This window comes from Saccopteryx leptura, chromosome 5 (genome assembly GCF_036850995.1).
Source record: "Saccopteryx leptura isolate mSacLep1 chromosome 5, mSacLep1_pri_phased_curated, whole genome shotgun sequence".
In the NCBI taxonomy this organism is placed as follows: Eukaryota; Metazoa; Chordata; class Mammalia; order Chiroptera; family Emballonuridae; genus Saccopteryx; species Saccopteryx leptura.
The window spans coordinates 136,323,830-136,344,522 of record NC_089507.1 but is presented as its reverse complement, the minus strand read 5'-3'; the positions used below and the strand labels follow the sequence as shown (position 1 = coordinate 136,344,522).

Sequence of the window (20,693 nt, the reverse complement as noted above, 5' to 3'; positions counted from 1 at the left end):
AAACCCCCACAATAGTCTGATCAATTAGGTACACAGTTGTGACTATGTTGTTTGCATAAAACACTGAGTATCCAAAAAGTGATGTAGCTGCTCCCTGTTTAATCCTGCGCCGCTGGGCTGCTTGGCCAATCACTGTCCACATGTTTACCCTCAAGGCCCATTCTCATTAATTCTCTCTTCTAGACTTCCTTGCATTGAGTAATCCATATTTTAAAAGTAACTAGCTTTTTAATTAATCAGAGACACACATAAATTATTGCCATTCAAAATTATTAAACTGTCAGCCAAGCAAAAGCACCATTCACGTGGCAAGTAAAACTTTATCCTGAGTGAAATAAACATTTTCTGGTGGCCTTCTATAAAGTATCAAAATATACTTTCCCAGCTCTCTGGGGCCTGGGCCTGCAGATGAGGAGCTACTGGACCAGAGGTTTCTTTCATCCCACAACTTTCTATGGTCTCACCTGATGAGCTAGCTGGCCAGCAATCACGCCAATTGGCTGAGTCCCACAGAGGTCTGCTTCTCCAGCCGGAGCTTTCTCCTTCACATGGCCCTGGCTCCCGGGGTGGGCAGGGACTTCTGCGCCCCCTGGAAGGGATCCTCCACAGCCACACTGTGGCACTTTCCCTCACAGTCTTTTAAAAAGTCATCTTAAAGAAAGGCCTGACTTTTTGTTTAGCTTGTATTTTCTGGGACTTAGGTGCTATAGGCAGCAAAGGAATAGTTGCTTTGGGGCAGTCCTATGATGCCAAATATTCTGCAAATGTAAATCTGAAGAATGCACACTAAATGGATGTTCTTTTTTTTTAAAAAAATTTCCCATTGATTTGAGAGAGAGGGAGGGAAAAAAAGAAAGGAAGGGAGGAATGAGGGAGAGGAAGGGGGAGGGAGGGAGAGGAAGGGGGAGGGAGGGAGAGGAAGGGGGAGGGAGGGAGAGGAAGGGGGAGGGAGGGAGAGGGAGGGAGAGGAAGGGAGAGGGAGGGAGAGGAACGGAGAGGGAAGGAGAGGAAGGGGGAGAGAGGAAGAGGAAGGGGGGAGGGAGAGGAAGGGGGAGGGAGGGAGAGGAAAGGGGGAGGGAAGGAAGAAGGGGGAGAGTGGAGGGAGGGAGAGAGAAGCATCAACTCACTGTTCTCCTTAGTTGTTCCATTTAGTTGTGCACTCATTGATTGCTTCTTGTATGTGCCCAGACTGGAGATCAAACTTGCGACCTCTGCACGCTGGGAAGATGTTTTATGCATTGAGCCGTCCAGCCAGGGCCCCAAATGGATGTTCTGAATAGTAATGCTAATGTATCTGTAGTTATTTGGAGCTAAACATAAATATGTATATAGATCTGTGCATATGAAACAAATTACCTCATTATACACATGTAATAATAAGACTATATTTATCATATATTTTAGAGCATTTGGAATACTGTGGTCAGAATTATCATTTTTGGTATAAAACTGGACTCCTCTGGAAATATTTTATAAAACTAACCCAGTCTGGCATCAACTATCTCACAGCTATTTATTAAACATTAACCTTGTTTAGGCACAAAGGCTGACTTTTTTTTGGTAATTCAATTATAAATAGCATGGTTATGCCTGACCAGGAGATGGTGCAGTGGACAGAACATTGACCTGGGATGCCGAAGACCCAGGTCCAAAACCCCGACCCCGAGGTCACTGGCTTGAGTGCAGACTCATTGGGCTTGAGCACGGGGTTACCAGATTGAGCCTGGGATTATAGACATGACCCCATGGTTGCCAGCTTGAAGCCCAAGGTCACTGGCTTGAGCAAGGGGTCACTGGCTTTGCTGGAGCCCCCTGGTCAAGGCACGTATGAGAAAATAATCAATGAACAACTAAAGGACCACAACTACAAGTTGATAGTTTTCATCTTCCTTCCTATCTGTCTGTCTGTCCCTTTCTCTCTCTGTCTCTCTTGCATAAATAAATAAATAAATAAAATAGAATGATTGCTACTACACTCCCTAATACCTAAAACAATGCCTAGCAAACAATCAAAATTTAATAAATATTGGTTGAATGAGTATATGAATGCTCTACATGGTCCATAACTTTATGGACTCTACTTGTTTGTATAGATAGATGTTTTGGCTGTTTTTTCATAATTTTAAATAAGAAGCATCTGAAAAAACACTATCTACAATTTGACTTAGACTTTGATTCAAATGGGAAGCTTGGGGAGGGAGGAATTTCCATGATAATGATGACATGGCATTATAGAGATTTTATGACAGAAATAATCATTATAACGATAATGACCAAATAATAACCATCAGCACTTTGAAAACAAAGGCATTAAGTATATATTAATAAATAGGAGAGGCAGTTCAAAGTAAATAACTACCTCAAAATGCATTACAATGGACAAACTGAATTTGGTCCCAGCGAGAGCCAAGCTGTCCTGTTGAAAGGGTACTAAACCCTAGCCTTCCACTATTAAAGAACACAAAGGGACAATTCTAAGGAGAGTTGAGTCAAAGTCTGCCTGAAAAAAAATGCCTACCCACATTGGTAAACTTGCTCTTCCAGTGTAAGCCAGGAAGGGATTCATTCACATCATGTGGGTGAGCACACTTGTCTCAAGAGGCCATTTTATTTACAGATTCTTCCTACTGGATCAAGCTCATTTGTTTTTATATCTCAACTCTAAGTATAGTCCGTGCTCACACTGCATATGTTATTATAAAACACCTTTCAGAACGCCACCGCCAAAATGGAGTGCTCCAAACAAATGTTCTCTTACGGCAATAACTCTGTAATATAAACTGCATTTAATAAAACTGTAGTGATTCTAAAAAGGAATGGAGATAGGCACATTCAGAGAAAATGTCTGGAAGAAATTTGCAATTAATATTTTATAAGACATTTAGATTCTACCGATTCCTTCTTACTGTTAAAATTTAAGAGCTTTTTCAAAACTGTATTCCTCTGTTATTACATCCTTAATTAAATTAATTTATACAGTGAATGCTCTAATGATACTGCTGTAGATTTTCAATCAAAACGCCTTATTGCTAGAGACAATATGTGTTAAGACCTTGAAAAAAGAATGACATAAGGCACAGTGCCATCACTGGCACAGGGATATTTGGCCCTGACATCTGATTATTGAAGAGTGTGGTAGCTGTTCTGTGTCTCAATTAAGGTTTTCATTTTATTTTTTAATTAAGCTAAATTAGGTCAGTGAAAACAAAATCAATCTTGCAAGTTGCCTTTCCAACTAGTCCTGCCTGTGTAGACACAGTCACAGTATGCTCTGCAGGCTATGAAAGCATGACTCACTAGGAAACGTGTGTACGTGTGTGTGTGTGTGTGTGTGTGTGTGCGCGTGCGCGTGTGTTCATAACTTAGTCCCCTAGTACAAGTAGACACTCAATAATCAGCAGAAATTTGTTGATCTAATAAAATGCTAGTCAGAAATAAGGTACTATGTCTAAGATTTGATCTGTTGCTCACACTTCAAACTGCCATTTCTAAAAAAGGACATGATCAAATCGGGGAAATGAACCCCAGATTCCCAGCCCTTGCTCTCTGGTCAAATTTACTCCCTTTATTTTTAAAATTCTATTTCTAGGATTCATGTTGAGCATTTCAGAGGATGGTAACAGACAGGCTTGAGAAATGGGTCCTTAACGACTTTGCACTGCTGAGCATGGCCCTGATCCTCGACCCTATACCCTGCACCCCCCATGTAAAGGGTCTCTAGAACCATACAGGACATGAGAGGGAGGGTGTCTTTATATACAAATCTAAGAGCAGACACAGTCAACTGTATGGCACTTACTCTCGTTGGCCTTCTTTCCTCTCCCACACTAACCAAGTTCTTTGTTTCTCTCAAGGAGGGAAAAAAAGATAGTCCCTAAGCACCTAATTTTGGTTGTATTATAAAAGTTCCATATGATAGAAAATACCAACCACAAAAGAAAATAGAACAAAACCCCCAAATACCCAGCACTCTTTGATCTTATTTTAAATGGAATGTTTTGGACACTTTAGGAAAAAAGGCAGCAAGTATCTTTTTAATGGATTTTATCCACAGGAAAATGATTACAAGCAGGATAGCTTTAAAGTGTCAGCTGGTGATACATTTTTCTTTATCCCTTTTATTTTTATTCTGAAAGATATTAAAGGCATAAGGCAAAGTGCATCATTAATTTCTTATTAATTTCATAAAATGAAGGCAACCAGTAAAAATAGTAGTGGTACAACTTTAAATTACTGAACTCACTTGATATTTAATGAGAGACCAAGCACAGCAGGGTTTCTGTTAAATTAAGTTTTGCCTTCACATCACAGTGGGGGAACAGGTGTATATTGGTTTAGAATTATGGAAATGTTGACTAATTCCAAGGCTTGTAATCAAACAGCAAGGCATCCTGCAATATTTTTCCCCCAAGAATATGCATTATTCTTTAATGTCTGGTCTCACTCTTCCTGTCCACCAAAAGCTCACAGCTGAAAGGAAACCACTTTCACGTTTTTCCTGTAACTGTTAAGGGTGATGTTTATCAGATAAAGCCATACACGAATGCGAGATGTGGCACTCTGTTCCCATTTACCTAATTGGAAATGGCAAGTACAGCAGCAGTGTGCACACTGTGAGGGCTATGAGCCTACAAATCAGAGCTGACATCCCAGAATTTTCATTAATCTGCCTCAAGTAATTGGGCATATGAAATTGAACTGGATAAAAAGAAAACCAAAAACAATCTACACACCATCTTTTCCAAACCCAGATTCATTGTCCTTAATTAGAGTGTCTCCAAAGTCACCATCCCTGACTTCTGTATGCAGAATTTTTAAGGAGAAAAGACAGAAGATGATATCTGTTTGCTAAGGAAAGGGTCAGAGTAAGATGTCCCAAAGAGAAGCATGCTCATCAGTCACCTGTATGTTTTTCAACATAGCTCAGCCATCATATTAGCTCTGGGTTTCTTGAGTGCCTTCACATATGAAGATGGCATGTCGGGAGCTGTGCTTCTACTTGGGACAAATCCAAATTAACAAAGCTTTGCATTAATTTAAGATAGGATGTGATGGCATGATTACAGCCTACATGCTAAATGACCATTCATCATCTCAAGTATTTTTTTAAACACACAGAGAAGAGATTTGGTTGCATCATTAGATAATGTGACCCAAATGCTGCAACCTGCTGGAATTTAAACAGGAAAAAAAATGCCATTTATGTGGAAAATAAAGCTGAAATACTTTTTTTTTTAAAGTCATTTAGATCTACTTAGAGCTGCCTTACTAAAATCCCCCTTGTAAGTTTCAGGGAGAAGTAGTTAAATTAAACTGGTAGGGAGAATTTTCATACCACACACTTGCTTTGCTGAACCGTCTCTTTGATATGCTTATAGGAAAAGGGGAAAACCAAAGTGGTGTAATTCAAGACCAAGGCTCACAATTTGTTACTTTTGGGTGCTTATGAAGCTAATTTTTTTAAGTGAGAGGAGGGGAGACAGAGACAGACTCCCTCTTGCATCCTGATGGGGATCCACCTGGCAACCCCCATCTGGGGCTGAAGCTCAAATCAACCAGGCTAGGCTCAGTGCAAGGACGATGCTCGGACCAACCGAGCTATCCTCAGCATGTGGAGTGACACTTGGACCATTGAGCCACTGGCTGCAGGAGGGGAAGAGAAGCAGATGGTCACTTCTCATGTGTGCCCTGTCCAGGATTTGAACCTGGGACCTCTGCACATTAGGCCAATGCTCTATTCACTGAGCCAACCGGCCAGGACCAAGAAGTTAATGTTCTGAAAATCTTTTGTTAAGTATCTTGCCACTATGAATATTAAAGCTTTTCAATGGCTCTAAGATGAATTAAACAAATGCTCTCTTTTCTAGGGTAATTGGGATGCATATGTGTGTGTACATCTACAGAGGCAGCTAGTGACACAAAGTTAGAATTCTACCCTGAAAACACCAGGGACATTATGTTATCTTTCTTCTATTATCAAACCAGGTTTCAATAAAATCATTATCATTGCACTTCTTACCATGGGTCCTTCATATAACCAAAGCACATCATTATAATATTAAATTAACTCAACACTGACAGTCATGTCAATGAGAAAACTGTCCAAACAGCATAGGGAAATTTATACTAGCATGCACTATATAAAATTGTCTCCCCAACCCCAGAAATCACATATATAGATGAAATATATATATATATATATATATATATATATATATATGTACATACATACACACATATGAGTTCATTTCTAGTGAACTGTACTTATCATTAAATATTACTGGGAAGGAAATGGGAAAAAAAAGGTAAGCTTTGTATTTTCTGTTCTCTGTCAACACGAAACCACAAATTGGGCATTAAAACATTGACTTTGTTAACCACCATTGACTGTTCAGAAGCCATTAGGAGGTTTAATATTATGGCTGTACAGAGTCCATTTTGTCCTTTCAAAAGAAAAATCTAAAGACTAAATTTGAAAAGAAGCTCCCGGTGAGTAAAAGCTTTTCCTTTTCCATTTGCTTCTCTTGTGTGTGTTGTTTTTTTTTCTCCCTTTTAAAATCTTAGCCCACCCAATACTCTTTGGCAGCCGCTGTGACCCAGTGGGGCCACTCTGATTTTTTAACTAGGGGACACACTATTTGAGAGCTCTTTCCATCAGCATTAATGCCAGTGCTCTTTATGGGCCAGCTAGCTGGTTTGGCTGCTACAGGGGAACAGAGGGGTCAGCACATACTCCTCAAAAGACCAAAGTCATTTTTGGCACTAAGACCCCATAACTAAAACCTTCAGTTGAAAGGACCATTTTCAAGCAATAAAGTGATTTCGGTACAAAAGTAAACTGACTCACCCCAGGTAAAGTTTTAATATTGTGCAGTGCATTCTGGGCCTCAAGTGCAGCTTTTCTTGTATAAAATGTTACGAAACAACAACCTACAGAGAGAAATGAAAAGGTTTTAGAAATTTCTGTGAATGCTTTGCTTAGATATAATGGAGACTGTGGCGAACAAATAATCTACTTAAAAGGATGCACAATTTGAAAATAATAAAGTACATGAGAACAGTAATAACAACATCTCGAGCATTTACACAGTGCCTTTTATCCTAAATCATATTTATTAGCTTTCCCCATGTTGGAGATCAATTCATAACTCTATGCACCAACTACCTGGAATACAGCTCTTCAGAAAGGAAGGTAGGAGGTGTTGGGTGAGTTGTTAATAGGACTTGTGGTGCAGCAACCACATAAAGAGAAGTGTTTAATCATGACAACAATAGCAGAAACTAACATCAACTATAATTTCCTTAAAGGATATCTCTAGAACATCACACTTTTAAAACACTTTCTGAATTCAATGGTTTCGAAAACTGGATTATAAGCTTCTTAAAAGTTGGGATAATGCTCTATTTTTTAAAAATCTCCACCATAGCACATGAAGCAAAGTCCCATACCTGAGATACTCAATATTTGTTTGCCAGAATGAAAGGCTCTATTTTAACCAGTTAGCAATTAAGTTACAATTCAGGTGGGCACATGCCAAACAGATGTTTGCACACTCTGTTCCACATATTGAATATGGCTATGGTGCATCATTTGGACACCTCTGGATTCCTTATTTCCAAGAGCTGATGGGAGTCACTCATCCAGGAGAGGCTAACAGGGGTCCCCAAACTTTTTACACAGAGGGCCAGTTCACTGTCCCTCAGACTGCTGGAGGGCCGCCACATACAGTGCTCCTCTCACTGATCACCAATGAAAAAGGTGCCTCTTCCGGAAGTGCAGCAGGGGGCCGGATAAATGGCCTTAGGGGGCTGCATGCGGCCCGTGGGCCATAGTTTGGGGATGCCTGGTTCCCAAGCAGGTCCTTCTACCAAAGAAAATTATGCCAAAACCGTAGACCATTCCTTCTGTGTTCTGAAGGATGGCTGACCCCTTCTTCAACATGTAGCTGAAGATATTGGTTAACATGCCTGGTTAAACCAGATGAAGATACCAGTTAACAATCTGTTTAATCAGCATGCAGTTTCTTAGTGCAACCAGGCTTAGGAAAAGGGTGTGGACAAAAACTAAAAATTTAAAGAAAAAAAGATGCTGCCTCTGATCTGTGCTGTCTTTGGTAAGTTGGGCTGGGAACAAAAATGGAGAGATGCACTCATCAGGACTGTACATATTTCACCCCACTTTACTAAAGGGTCCTAATGCATGCAGCCAGGGATGGGAGAGCTTTGAGAGGCACTCCTACACCAAGGACTGCAAGTAGCAGGAGAGAAATAGAGAGCACTGAAGACATCAACATTGGTTCTATTGGGGGAAAGATGAAAATAAGACCAAGAGCAAAAAATAAAATGGCACAGTTGGACAGCAGGGAGTTGGCACTACTAGCTGTTTTTAGAATGCTAAGTTGGCATTCTGATTGTTCAAAACAAATCTCATTAAAGTACGGGAAAATAAAGTACAATACCATTCATAAAGTATTCCTAAATACATCAAAGATGCTTCCTCCTCATTTGGCAACTTTTTATATATTTGATTTCATTGGACTCCATTGAGATTAAATATGTAAAACCTTCACCTTTTGGAACAAAGTAGAGTATGACCATACCTTCTTGGCACTCAAAAAGTCCATGCATCCAAGAGTAGGAACCCTTTAAAATAATCACTGGCATGATAGAGGAAATTCAAAAGTATGATGAAGTTTCTTTACAGAATCACTGATAGACCATTTTTATATGAACTTTTCATTTCAGCTATTTGGACTTCTCTGACTAGAGTTCATCTAGCCATGCTGCCTAATGGTAGATTTTTTTTATTTTACTAATCAAATTAATAAGTGGTTTTGGCTTCACTGGCATAATGTAAGCCCAGGAAAAGCTATAGGAATTGCTTTAGATCAAGAAATAATTTAAAACAGCACAGTCAAGTCTCAACTTCCAGTACCTACTGTAATCACTCTAAGAAGAAAACTGCCAACTATATTTCTCTACGCTAAGAATAGAAAGAAAAGCAGAAAAAGACACAATCTTGCCTTCTGAAAGCTTCTAATGACCAGACTCCCTGTAAGCTCACCTCTCCCTCTCCTGGGCTTACGGGGCTTGATTCCAGATAAGGAAGCAAAGGGGAAGGCTCTGAACTTCAACCTCAATAATCAGTATCAAAAAAGAGGCAGAATCTGATACTTTAAAGCAGGTGGATTTTGGAGGTGTGATACTAAAAAATATATATATATTTCGGGATGGGGTATCAGTTATATGATAGTTTGCTTGCCTGGGAAGGAGGCAGTTTAGGAAAGATGAAAAACAAAATGCCAGTTTGGCCATGCTCAGAGCTGAGAATGACACATTTAGATTGGTCTAAAAGAACAGTGACATAAAAATGAAACTAAGAGACATTGATAAGAGTATGGTGGTTACGGGGGGAGGGGGGAAAGGGAGAGGGAAAGGGGCACAAAGAAAACTAGATAGAAGGTGACAGAGGACAATCTGACTTTGGGTGATGGGTATGCAACATAATTGAACGACAAGATAACCTGGACTTGTTATCTTTGAATATATGTATCCTGATTTATTGATGTTGCCCCATTAAAAAAATAAAATTATTTAAAAAAAAAAAAAGAACAGTGAAATGACAGGGGAGCTGGAATTGGAGAAGTAAGAACAAATGCTAAGATAAAAGCAACTAGGAACAAAGATGATATAAATTGAAGGAAGCTTATATGTTCGGCCAGAGCTCTGACCAACACACAGTGGTCTCAGCAATAAAGCAAGCTCTTCTGCCTCAGACACCTAAACAAAATGCCCTCTATTTCCCATTGCCTGAAATCCTCTCGGAAAGCGCAGTTCATTTCCTGTTCAAGTATTAATATGGTGCCCTTGGGGATAGTAACATTTCATCGTTCCGAGCTATAGTATTTACATCTTAGTATAAATTTGGCTAAAGTGTTCTTCTCTTGAACAAAGTTCTTAGTAAATGGAAGGGGGGTTTTGTTTGTTGATTTTGAGAAAGGACAAGTTTGAAGCTGACTTGTAGGTAGTGTGGGTTGAGGACAAAGGGGAGAATGTACAGAGGGGTGATGGGAAGATGCTGCAAATCTCAAACTCTTTCCAGTTTCACCCAGGGTCCTCTGCCTAGCTAACTGACAAGGTGAAATCAGGCATTTATTAATACTGATCCTCTCCAAAATAGTCAGAGCTCTTAATTCTTCCACTGTGCCCATTTGAACAAAGGAGTTTTCTTTTGTTTATTTTTTTTTTAAGATGATATCAAGATCAGCTCTAGTTCTGGTTGTAACACATAAGGGTATTATAGCCTGCATAATATTGGTGATGTGCTTCCCTTACTGCTCACTGAAACCCAACCCAAAAGCTCGGTGCTGTAGGTGCCATGCTTGTCAAGCCAACTTGGCACCTTTGAAAAAGGTGTCCCATCTCCAGGTGGGCATAGCCCACTCCATAGCCCAGGCTGAATTTCTGCCCCACTTGTAGTCTCAGCTGGGCACACTCATGCAATGAACAACTTGCAGAAATGTGGGAGTTCTGGGGAGGGCAACAGAATCTGGAATAACACCCAAGATGTTTCCTTTTGGTTTCATACATTTGGATCCTGAGTGACTCGGGGAAACAGCAAACGTCCTCTGTACCTTAGTTTAGTTTCATCACACCAGTGAATAAAAACTAGGTGTAAGGTATTTTTCCCCGCCGAGAAAGAAGGAAGGGGTCGGAGCCACAAAGTGTGGAATAGTAAAAGGCTTTATTGAGTACAGAGCATGCATCCTGCCCGGCGAGGTTCCCTGGCCCCGAGGAAAGATGGAGGCCAGGGAAGTCGCAAGTGGTGACCTGTGTGAGGGATATTTAAAGGGTCCCTAGGGTGGTCGAGCTAATATGACGTGGTGAAATCTCACTGGCTGGCAGACGGTTGCTGTTTTCCAAAGGGCTCCTGGGAAGTTTCTTTTGGTGCACTTGGTTGTGGGCGGTCCTAGCCGAAGTTCCTGGGCCTGAGCTTTCCCATTATCCACCGACCTTACACTAGGTCTGCCTAAAATCCTTCCCCAAGCAATACGGACAGACAGCCGAAGCATTTCATTCAAAAAAAATATTTAAATTTAAAAGTCAAAAGTATCCTTTACCTTTCTTGGGCTAAAAATAAAAATGTCTTGCACTTTATTTGGCATGAATACCAATCCATTTAATAAAAACCGTGTTTGATTAAGTTATGTTAAAATTTGTAGAACACAGAATTGTAAATTTAAATAGTCCCCTTAAATGCTGCAGTTTGTATCCCCCCACTTCCAGAATAAAAATGTGTTAAAGACTCTTGTTTCTTGATCACCCTCTAACCACCATAATCTTTTTTTTTATCCATCTATCACTTGATATGCTCACTTAAAATTTTAATTCACTGACTCACAGAGATTATTTCAACAAAGGAAGGGCAAAATATCATTACTTGGAAATATCATATTTGGTAATTATCATGGAAAAAGGTCAGGGAGCTACTATAGATCCCAAAAGACCCATGAAGCTTCAATGAGGCTGGAATTTTCTTTCTTGCCTACCCTAACTGATGTACAGCTGTTAAGGGAACCACCTGTCTCTGAGATTTCCCCACACCAGCTGTAACTCAGGTCTGAAATTTACTGGATGCATTTTCAGGTCAGCTGCAACACCAGATGGCTCGGCACTCTGATTCTGGGGACAGAACTCCCTCCTTCAGCAGTTCTGTTTCCAACATCCTTGTAAGGTGGGTGTTAAGTATCTACAATATCCACAGGTGCTCTTCAGTGGTCAGCGGACACAACACACACATAGGGGGACAACCCCTTTGGCTTCTGGGATTCCTGGAACATTCCTGGAACCTGCCTTTCTCTACTGCCCATGGAGTGCAGAGGAAGGTGTTTCTTCCATGTCAAACATGGGAAGTAACCTGCCAGGGGGCTCTGGGGGATGAGCAGAGGCTAATGCAGTTTGATGAGTCAGGTGCTTCCGTAAACCTCAAAACTCTTTTTCTGCTTAAGGCTGCTAATTTTTATTGCTTCACATTTTCCTGCTTTGCTCATTTGACACTAATAAGCACTTGTACTTCACAATTCTTGCTAGCTTTATCCACTCACTGAGGACTTTCTGCCAGCAGCACCAGCCAACTTAGAAAAGGTGAACACAATGTTCCATACTCAGGTTTCTCTAAGACATCCTGCTTTTCTACAGTTCCACTGCATCAGTTAGAGGTTTGGAATTTGGAGCAACAGATGAAGACATAAATAGTTCTATCTTTAATGTGTATATTTATCAACCCCACCCAACTGCTCCTCAGAAGGGCTTTTTGAATTCTCAGGTGAAATTGGTTTACTAGCACAACTTGAGATGTGATTTCAAAACCAAACACCAGTCTCAGGCCTCACAGAACCTCACATGTCCACTACTGACGATTCCTCTATTGATCATCAAGAGGAGCTGATGAGTCCGTATAATCATTACAGGGCAACACTTTAACGCATATTGACCATTAACGCCTCCCTGTGAATTCATTTTGCTGCTTGACTTTGAACATCCAGTAGAGCCCCTAGGAAGGCAGATCAAGTCTGATATTGGAAGAGGTCTGCAAGACAAAGACCCAGGAGTGCAGGGTGCCATCTGCGAAGGCCGGCGGTGCAAGGCCTAAAGTGAGCATCTCTGGCTGGTCAGCAAGCAAGTGTATGCTGTGCACCGAAGTCAAAAGGGAGGAACAGAAAAGTCACCGGGTTCCACATCCTTTGTCCACACACCTCTGTCTGTCTCCTTAGAGTCCTGTCAGGGGGTTTGGGAGTCTTTCATTACCCCAGTTCCCAGAAGTGAGCAAGTTTAGCAATCTAGTTGCATATGTTTTAGCTTGTAAAGTGAAGTGTAATCAGTATTATAATTGTGCAATAAGATTAGACCATACTGCATCAGAAGTTGAGAGCTGCCGTTCTCGGAGAGGCTGCGTGCTACACTGTCTGGAGAGGATAGCTGGCATCTGACTATATCTCTTCACAAATGGTTTCTATTGTTATGAAGGGTTCCCTTAGGTATTTCGCTGGCATAATTGCTGAATAATTTGAGATAGTGTTATAAGGTCTTTGCTGTTTCCAAAGATAAAGCTCCAAACAAGACAGGCCAGTGGTTATCTACACACACACACACACACACACACACAATCAAGTAGATTTACCCTCAAAGAAACCATCTGGATTATCACAAATCTTTTCAAACCACAGCTGTTTCTCCTAAAAATCTTTGCTTCGAAACTCTTGGTAATAATACTCAGAATAAAAAACAAAGCACTATGTATGCAGAGACAACCAGTTTATATCGTCCTGCCCTACGTCAAACAGCAATCTGCTCACATCGCTCAGTGTGGAGGGTAGTGTCGACACAGCCCTAGAGAATGACACTACAGGTCAGATTTCAAAACGAACTCTGTCCCCAAAAAGACTGACTCCACGCTTTAAAGATATTTCCTCTGAGTTTTTCAAACCTTACAAAGTTGGGGAGGAAGGAAACTAAGGTTTGAGGCTCTGGAGACACCATTTAAAAAGACATTTTCTTCAAGCCTCTGACTCTAAAATATAGACAAAGTATTACATCTGTGTGTTGTCTTAAGGAATCCAGGTGTAAAATGGGGAGGTCAGTGACTTGGTTTTTAATTATTGAAATAGTCACCCATCAGCTGTAGTTATACATTTCAGATTACAGGCCAACCATTTACACTCAGTAGCACCGGAAGCCAGCCCTGCATCTGTCTGGTGTGGCGACACATTTCTCAGGGCTCTAGTTACCAGCCTGGGCTGAATATAAACCCTCTTGTGAAAAGTGCTCTTACAAAGAGGAGAAAGGACCTTTTAAGAATGTTCTGGTTCTAACTGCTAATTCTTTTTCTGATGCCACTCTTTAATAATATTTTTAAATGGAAAATTGTGGGGCGTTTTCCAAAGCACATACAAATAACTGTACAATGTGAGGATGGAGGTGAGGGTGAGAAAATAATTTCCCACACTCTGAGGCCAAGCTACTAAAATAAAATGTATTTCAGGTTTGGAGCTGAAGGTGCTGTGCATGTGACCACCTGTCTCCTCAGGCAACTCTGTCCATGTCTTCAAGGCCATCCAATGTCTTAACAGAAAAGAAATCTATGTATAAGCAAATAAACACTTGAAAACAGCCACAGAAGGGTCATCTGATGGTTGAACCCTGCATTTATTTATTTATTTATTTTAAAAACTAAGTCATGGTTGTTGCAGACAAACTCAATTCAAGATATATTTCAATTCAGGACATCAACAAAGTCATCATGTTGTGAATTGAAAATTATTTTAATGGCTGCCTTTGAATTCTGAGGGGCTGACAGATCAAGGGACTAAGGCCCTTAAAGGCTAAATTAGTGAACCTGCTCTGGTTTTTCTCTTTCTGTGAATGAAGCTCTCTCTTTGCAAGCAAAGCAGGTGCCTGTGGTACACAAGTTGCATCGCAATCGAGATCCCGGCTTCTTGTCAACTCAGTAGCATCCAGGACAGTTGAAGTCAAAAGAGGACATATTCCTCACCCTTGATTACCCTTGTAATCTATTTTCTCCCTCAATTTTTGCCACTATATAGAGAATTTAATACTTTTCCAGAGTACAAAGGTTGTTGGTCTAAGTGGCATATTTTGTGCTCAAGTCAATCTCACACACACCAAGGTTTCCACTAGCAATCACTGGCTTCACCCCTGCCAAGACCCTCGACTTTCAGTTTCTACAAAGCAGTTAAAGGTTCAAAAACCCCATCAAAAATCCCCTGAATTATTTTTTTTTTAAAGAAAACTTAGCACTGACCTTAAAAAAAGTAGTAGTTTATAAGTGGCCTGGAGTGACCCTTGGCACCTTGATGAAAAAAGACAAGGACAAAATGCCATTCTTTGAAAGTACACAAACACTTCAGGAGGCAAACTGATACCTGAAGAAGCACAGACGTGTCCCTTTCCTTGGCACCAAGTCCACCCACGAAGAACTGGTGCTATCAGTTAAAATCCATGTCAAATGCACTGGGAGTAACTTGTGGCCTCCATGGTCCTAGGTGTTTCCTTTACTTTGTCTTCAAAACATGGCTTGCCTTAGAAGAGTGCAAGATGGGACTTCACAAGCAATGCTCCTGACTCCATGGCGACAGTAAGACTCAGCCCCGGCACTGCCACGCACAGGTGCGTGTTTTGCTCCCATCCCTTACGCAGCTCCTTTCTGCTTGGAGGCCACACCCAGACAGTTGCAATGACATGTGCTGAGATGTGAAAGAAAGGAATGAAAAAAACAGCATCCAAGGCAAAAATAACTAACTAAATAAAATAAAATAAAATCTCTGGGAAGAATGTGCAAAAACAAAGAGTTTTGTCTTGCAAGCCCTCCCTCACTTTCATCTGGCTTTAAACTCAAAACCAAAAAAAAAAAAAAAAAAAATGAGAGGAAGTCAACATAGCATGGCTTCTTCTTGGAGTCTATATCCCTTTCCAGGAAATCACGGAGTTTTACATTTGTTAACTCAACTAACCTGACAAGAAGCTAACAGAAAAGACAAAACCATCCTAATAATTATCAGTTGACAACATTCTTCAAAGTCAATGCCAACTGGCCGTAGCCAGGTAGCTCTGTGGATCAAGTGTCGACCTGGCAAGCCAGAGGTCGCGGATTCTACCCCCGGTCAGGGCACATAGGAACACCTAAGTGAAAACAATGAGTTGATGCTTCTGCCTCCCTCTCTCAATCCCTCCCTCCTTTTTTCTCTCAAATCAATGAAAGAAAAAAAAAAGAACCAATGGCTATCACAGGAGCTATCCCATGAACCACCCCTGATAGTTTCTACTTAGAACACTTTCAACATCCTTTACTGTCATCAAAAATGTCTTTTTAACAACCTAAACCTCTGTTGTTTGAAAGTTTTAAGAGTCTCCTAAGATAAACCATTTTTCTCTATCTAAAAGTGGGTCTTCCATATCCAGCATAACAGCTAGCTACCCAATACAAATGCCACATCTTGTAGAAATCAACTTGTAACGAAACCGTATCCAATTAGCTTAGTTTTATGGAGTTTGATATAATTGGCACCCTGATGTAAAACGTATTACCATCTGGCCACCGCCTAGGAAGCAGAAAAACAGCACTGCCATTCTCTCAGAGCTTGAATTATGTGGCTGTCACCATTTGGATCACCAAGTGCAAACCGAAGGGAACCCCTTGGGGGTTTCACTGACAAAGCAGGAGCTGTATCTCTTGCTTCTGGCTGCCTGGGGCAGTGATCTCTACTTCTTCTAGAATTCTGACTCCGTGTCCCCAGCAGGACTACCCCTATATGGCAAAGCCAAGCCAACCTTTCAGCCAGCGAAAGAACACCGCTCTCCCCGGCTCCCTGCAACCCTGCATCTCCCCAGACCCCGTACCCGACGTGGCCATGTTCGGGTAAGCAGCCACAGATCCAGGCTACTGCCAGCCTCCTGCTGCTCCGGGCCATCTGGAGAAGCCAGCTCCTGCTCCCACGGCCCTGCGAACAGGGCCTCACTCCCTAAATCTTCAGCCAGGAAAATCAAGCTTCTTTCTTCCTTTCCTCCCTTTCCTCTCTTTTTTAACCTAGATTAAATCTACTGTATTTTCAAGAAAGCAATTGAGGGGGATGGTGCATCACTGTGTGTGCTGCAAAGCTTCCTCAACCATTATCATGTAAACGTCAAGGGCAGTAGGACACAGACAGAAAAGGTATCAAGGGCAAAAGTGCTGGGATCTGCTTTTTCCCCTTTACTCTGGGCCTCTGAAATAAGCCACTTTCGTGAAACCACTTCAAACAGCCAATACCTGTGAAAGTATCTGAAGAATTTTCCCTTTTCCTTGATATGACAATCACTGTATTGAACTGTTTCTTGAGCTCTCCCACTCTGCTCTAAGCATGGAAAGGTGAGTTTACAGGTGAGGCATATGCGTATCAAGGAGCCATGGGGACAGGATGAAGGAAGCAAGCAGTCTCCTTTGTTACAGGAAAGGTCACTTGACCACTGGAATACACGGCAATAAGCAAACTGTAGAGTTATTATACTTTTATTTTAAAATACTAATTCTAGAGTGGGAAGAAGGGCCATGTATTTTCTCTAAAGGTAAAAAACCAACAACTAGGTTGAACCTGACAAGTCAACTACAAGGTCATATATGTCAGTGACCCTAAATCAGGGGTCCCCAAACTGCAGCCCCCTGAGGTCATTTATCCGGCCCCCGCTGCACTTCCGGAAGAGGCACCTCTTTCATTGGTGGTCAGTGAGAGGAGCATAGTTCCCACTGAAATACTGGTCAGTTTGTTGATTTAAATTTACTTGTTCTTTATTTTAAATATTGTATTTGTTCCCGTTTTGTTTTTTTACTTTAAAATTAGATATGTGCAGTGTGCATAGGGATTTGTTCATAGTTTTTTTTTATAGTCCGGCCCTCCAACGGTCTGAGGAACAGTGAACTGGCCCCCTGTGTAAAAAGTTTGGGGACCCCTGCCCTAAATTCATTGTGACTGGACTGGGCAGGTGGGTCTCAGGAGTCCCGGTGGTGAGGAGACGGGAGCAGTGGGAAAGGCAGCACTGTCTCCTCCAAGGGCCCCTGGCTGGGTAGGCCTGCAGGCTGAGCAACCGAGTCACCTCCACACAGACGAAGGAGGTGGCCCAGGGTTAACTGTGGTAGAAGGTGCTTCTGTCTTGAATCCAGTTAAAAAGGATTTAGTTTCTAAAGTACTGAAGGACCTCATTAAAAAGAAGCTTTTAATATAAGGTTATTTCATAGTATGGATTCTCTTCAGGATCAATAGCATTTTAATCAGGAGTTTGGTGGCAACGAGAGTAGGTTAAAATTTTACTTATTTTCCTAGGTTTCTCAGTTCAGGACACTGGGCTCTGAGACGCTCCTGGCCAGTCAAGCCTGTTAGGTTTCAACCTCATTGTCCAGCTTCCCAGGTGCGCTGATTTGTACTCCTGGAGACTAGGAATACAGAACCATTACTGTTTAGCTCTGTCCTAATTATTGTTTAGCTCTGTCCTTCAGCGATGTCAGTGACATCACTGGTACTTTAACTTCTTACAGCCTGATCTAGGTGGGGTCGCACTCTCAAGAGGTACTTCAATCCAGAGTAGAATCAAAATATTTTTTCTGGAATCGTTGTAAGGAATCCTAACTACTTCCTGACTCTAGTTGTTATAGCCAAAGTGAAATGGAGAGGCAGACCCTTTGGCACAGAAACTGTGTGTTGACTAAGGTGAAGATTCACACTTATTTTAGATGGTTTCCTGTGCTCCATTGACCCGAGAGCGACTATTATGGCTACGGTCACTGCCTCACTCACTCCCATGATGACTAAGTCATTTTTCAGGTGCAAGTAGATCAGGGAGGGAGAGAATTTTACAAATTGCCTGGAACAGCAGAACTCATGCAGGAAATGCACTTTTGTAGCCAAATTTCCAGCGTTCTCACGGCAGAGGCTATGGCAGTTTTCAAAGTCACACCGGATTTTCTCTCCTGCTTCATTCATAAAACTTCACAGTGAGTAAAGGAGTCACCCCATATTAGACTTGCAGATTGACTGGGGGTTTGGCACAATTTTTTTTAACCTCTTCAAGCTTCTGTTTCCTTATTTATAAAATCAGTTTAGTAAGAGCAGCTATATCACAGGGTTGCCATATTAAACAAAATACTTTGTGAAAACGTATGATGTAGCTCCTGGCATATCCATCAAAGTGCTGAATAACGGTTACATTTGCTCATCCACCTTGAATTTATATTCCTGCATAAAGCCCCGAGCCAGGCAGAACCGCTGCAGGTTCCCTATGAGGCAGGTGAGGGGGGCACTATCAGCAGTGGGGGGAGCCAGCCGGTTTGCACCGGTTCAGCATAAGCAGAACCAATACCTAGTTTTGTGTTGAGTTCCGTGAACCGGTTGTTATAATGGCACTTGTATTCAGCATCCTCTCTAAGGTGGGCACCGGGCAGCCGCCCAATGTGAAAATCACAAGTTTACATTTCTTACTCTTTATAACATTCATCTGCTCAGCAGCATATTCTAAGCCCCTGTAGTAATGTTCATTCTGTCCATAGGTAAAAAAATTGCAAGTGAGGATGCCAATCAAGAAGCAACATGGAAATATCTTAAATAATAGTTTTATTGTTTTTTGTCAGGTATTATTTAATATTTTTCATTAATACTTTAAAACTCCTTCTTATAACATAATCTAGTTTTGTATACCTCTTTATTGTTCTTATTTAAGTATTAAATGCATAAAATAGCAAATGACCTTTTATACTGTAAGTGGTCATTAGGGCAGAGAACCAGTTGTTAAATTATTTGAATCCACCAGTGCCTGCTCCTCTGTTACAATGAAAGTAGCTGACGCACCGAAAGGCAGTGTCAACACAGCTGCCACAGTGCTGTGCTGCTCCCCACCGGCCCCCAGGTGAGCCTCTGTTCTGAATGATGGCCACGCACCCTTTAATAGGGTTTGGAATTGATTTTGTTGTCTTGCTTTCTGAAGTAATTACTCAGAACTAGCCAAGTTCACCCATTTGCATGGCCTTTGAGTACTCTGCACATCCATTTACATGGCCTCTAAAACAGTCAATCAATTTTAATGGAATCATTGGGATGACTTTCCTGTTCAGGCTACAACAAAATTTTCCCCAACTGTATACTTGATGGTACTCCCCCAAGAGCCAAAAATTCCCTAAAACAGTTTGTTATTTGAAATAAAACTTGTTGCTGTCTAATGAGCACAGTTTAACCACAGATTCGTCACTTCCCTTTTATCTCAGCAACAGAGGAGGAGGAGGAAAAGCTCTGCAGGAAGCGGAGGCACTCTAAATGTCTAGGGTCAGGAGTGGGAGGAGGAGGACTGGGGTGCCTGTCCCCAAGGTGCATTCAGGCACCCCTGGAAATGGGGTTCCAGCGGCTGGATTTCATTTTGAGAGTTCCCATCACATAGTGATCACACACAGAAAGAAACTGCTGACCGCCTGAGGAATTGCTGTCTCTTACTACAGTTCTATTCCTGTTTTGTCATCGTGCTACTAGGATCGCGGAAGCTCTCTGAGGGTAGGGGGCACATCAAAAGGTTCATTGGTCCCCTTAACAAGGCATGGCATGGTGCCTGGAATCTGGTGCTTTTAAAATACTTGCTGATAGACTGTTCTCAAGGCATTTCCCCATCTGCTCACCTGAGAGCAACTTGGTTTTCTTTTAGACTTAATGTTTCATGAGCCTTTCGGATGAAGGTTATTAATGGTCAAAACAGCCCATGTGATACTCTTTAGTCCATATCCTGAGAAATGACTCTGGAATGGTTGACCAGTTTCTGGCCTCAGATAGGTGCAGTTTAACGCTTAGGTGAGAGACTTTGTTCAATCCACTTAGTACTGTGCCCATCTCAGATTCTGACATACGGAAAATACTAAGTAAGGCCCTGGCCGGTTGGCTCAGCGGTAGAGCGTCGGCCTAGCGTGCGGAGGACCCGGGTTCGATTCCTGGCCAGGGCACACAGGAGAAGCGCCCATTTGCTTCTCCACCCCTCCGCCACGCTTTCCTCTCTGTCTCTCTCTTCCCCTCCCGCAGCCAAGGCTCCATTGGAGCAAAGATGGCCGGGGTGCTGGGGATGGCTCTGTGGCCTCTGCCTCAGGCGCTAGAGTGGCTCTGGTCGCAACATGG

General features: G+C 41.8%; 1 protein-coding gene across 16 annotated transcripts in view; it reads right to left on the bottom strand.

Annotated features, from left to right (window-relative positions):
* The window catches only part of CELF2 (CUGBP Elav-like family member 2), a 704,551-nt gene that overhangs the window by 109,212 nt on the left and 574,646 nt on the right, over positions 1 to 20,693 (bottom strand). For all 16 annotated transcript variants that reach the window (XM_066384983.1, XM_066384978.1, XM_066384976.1 and 13 more), the window contains one exon: positions 6,848 to 6,930. In XM_066384983.1, the coding sequence (XP_066241080.1) occupies positions 6,848 to 6,930 (83 nt within the window). The remainder of the gene's footprint in view (positions 1 to 6,847; positions 6,931 to 20,693) is intronic.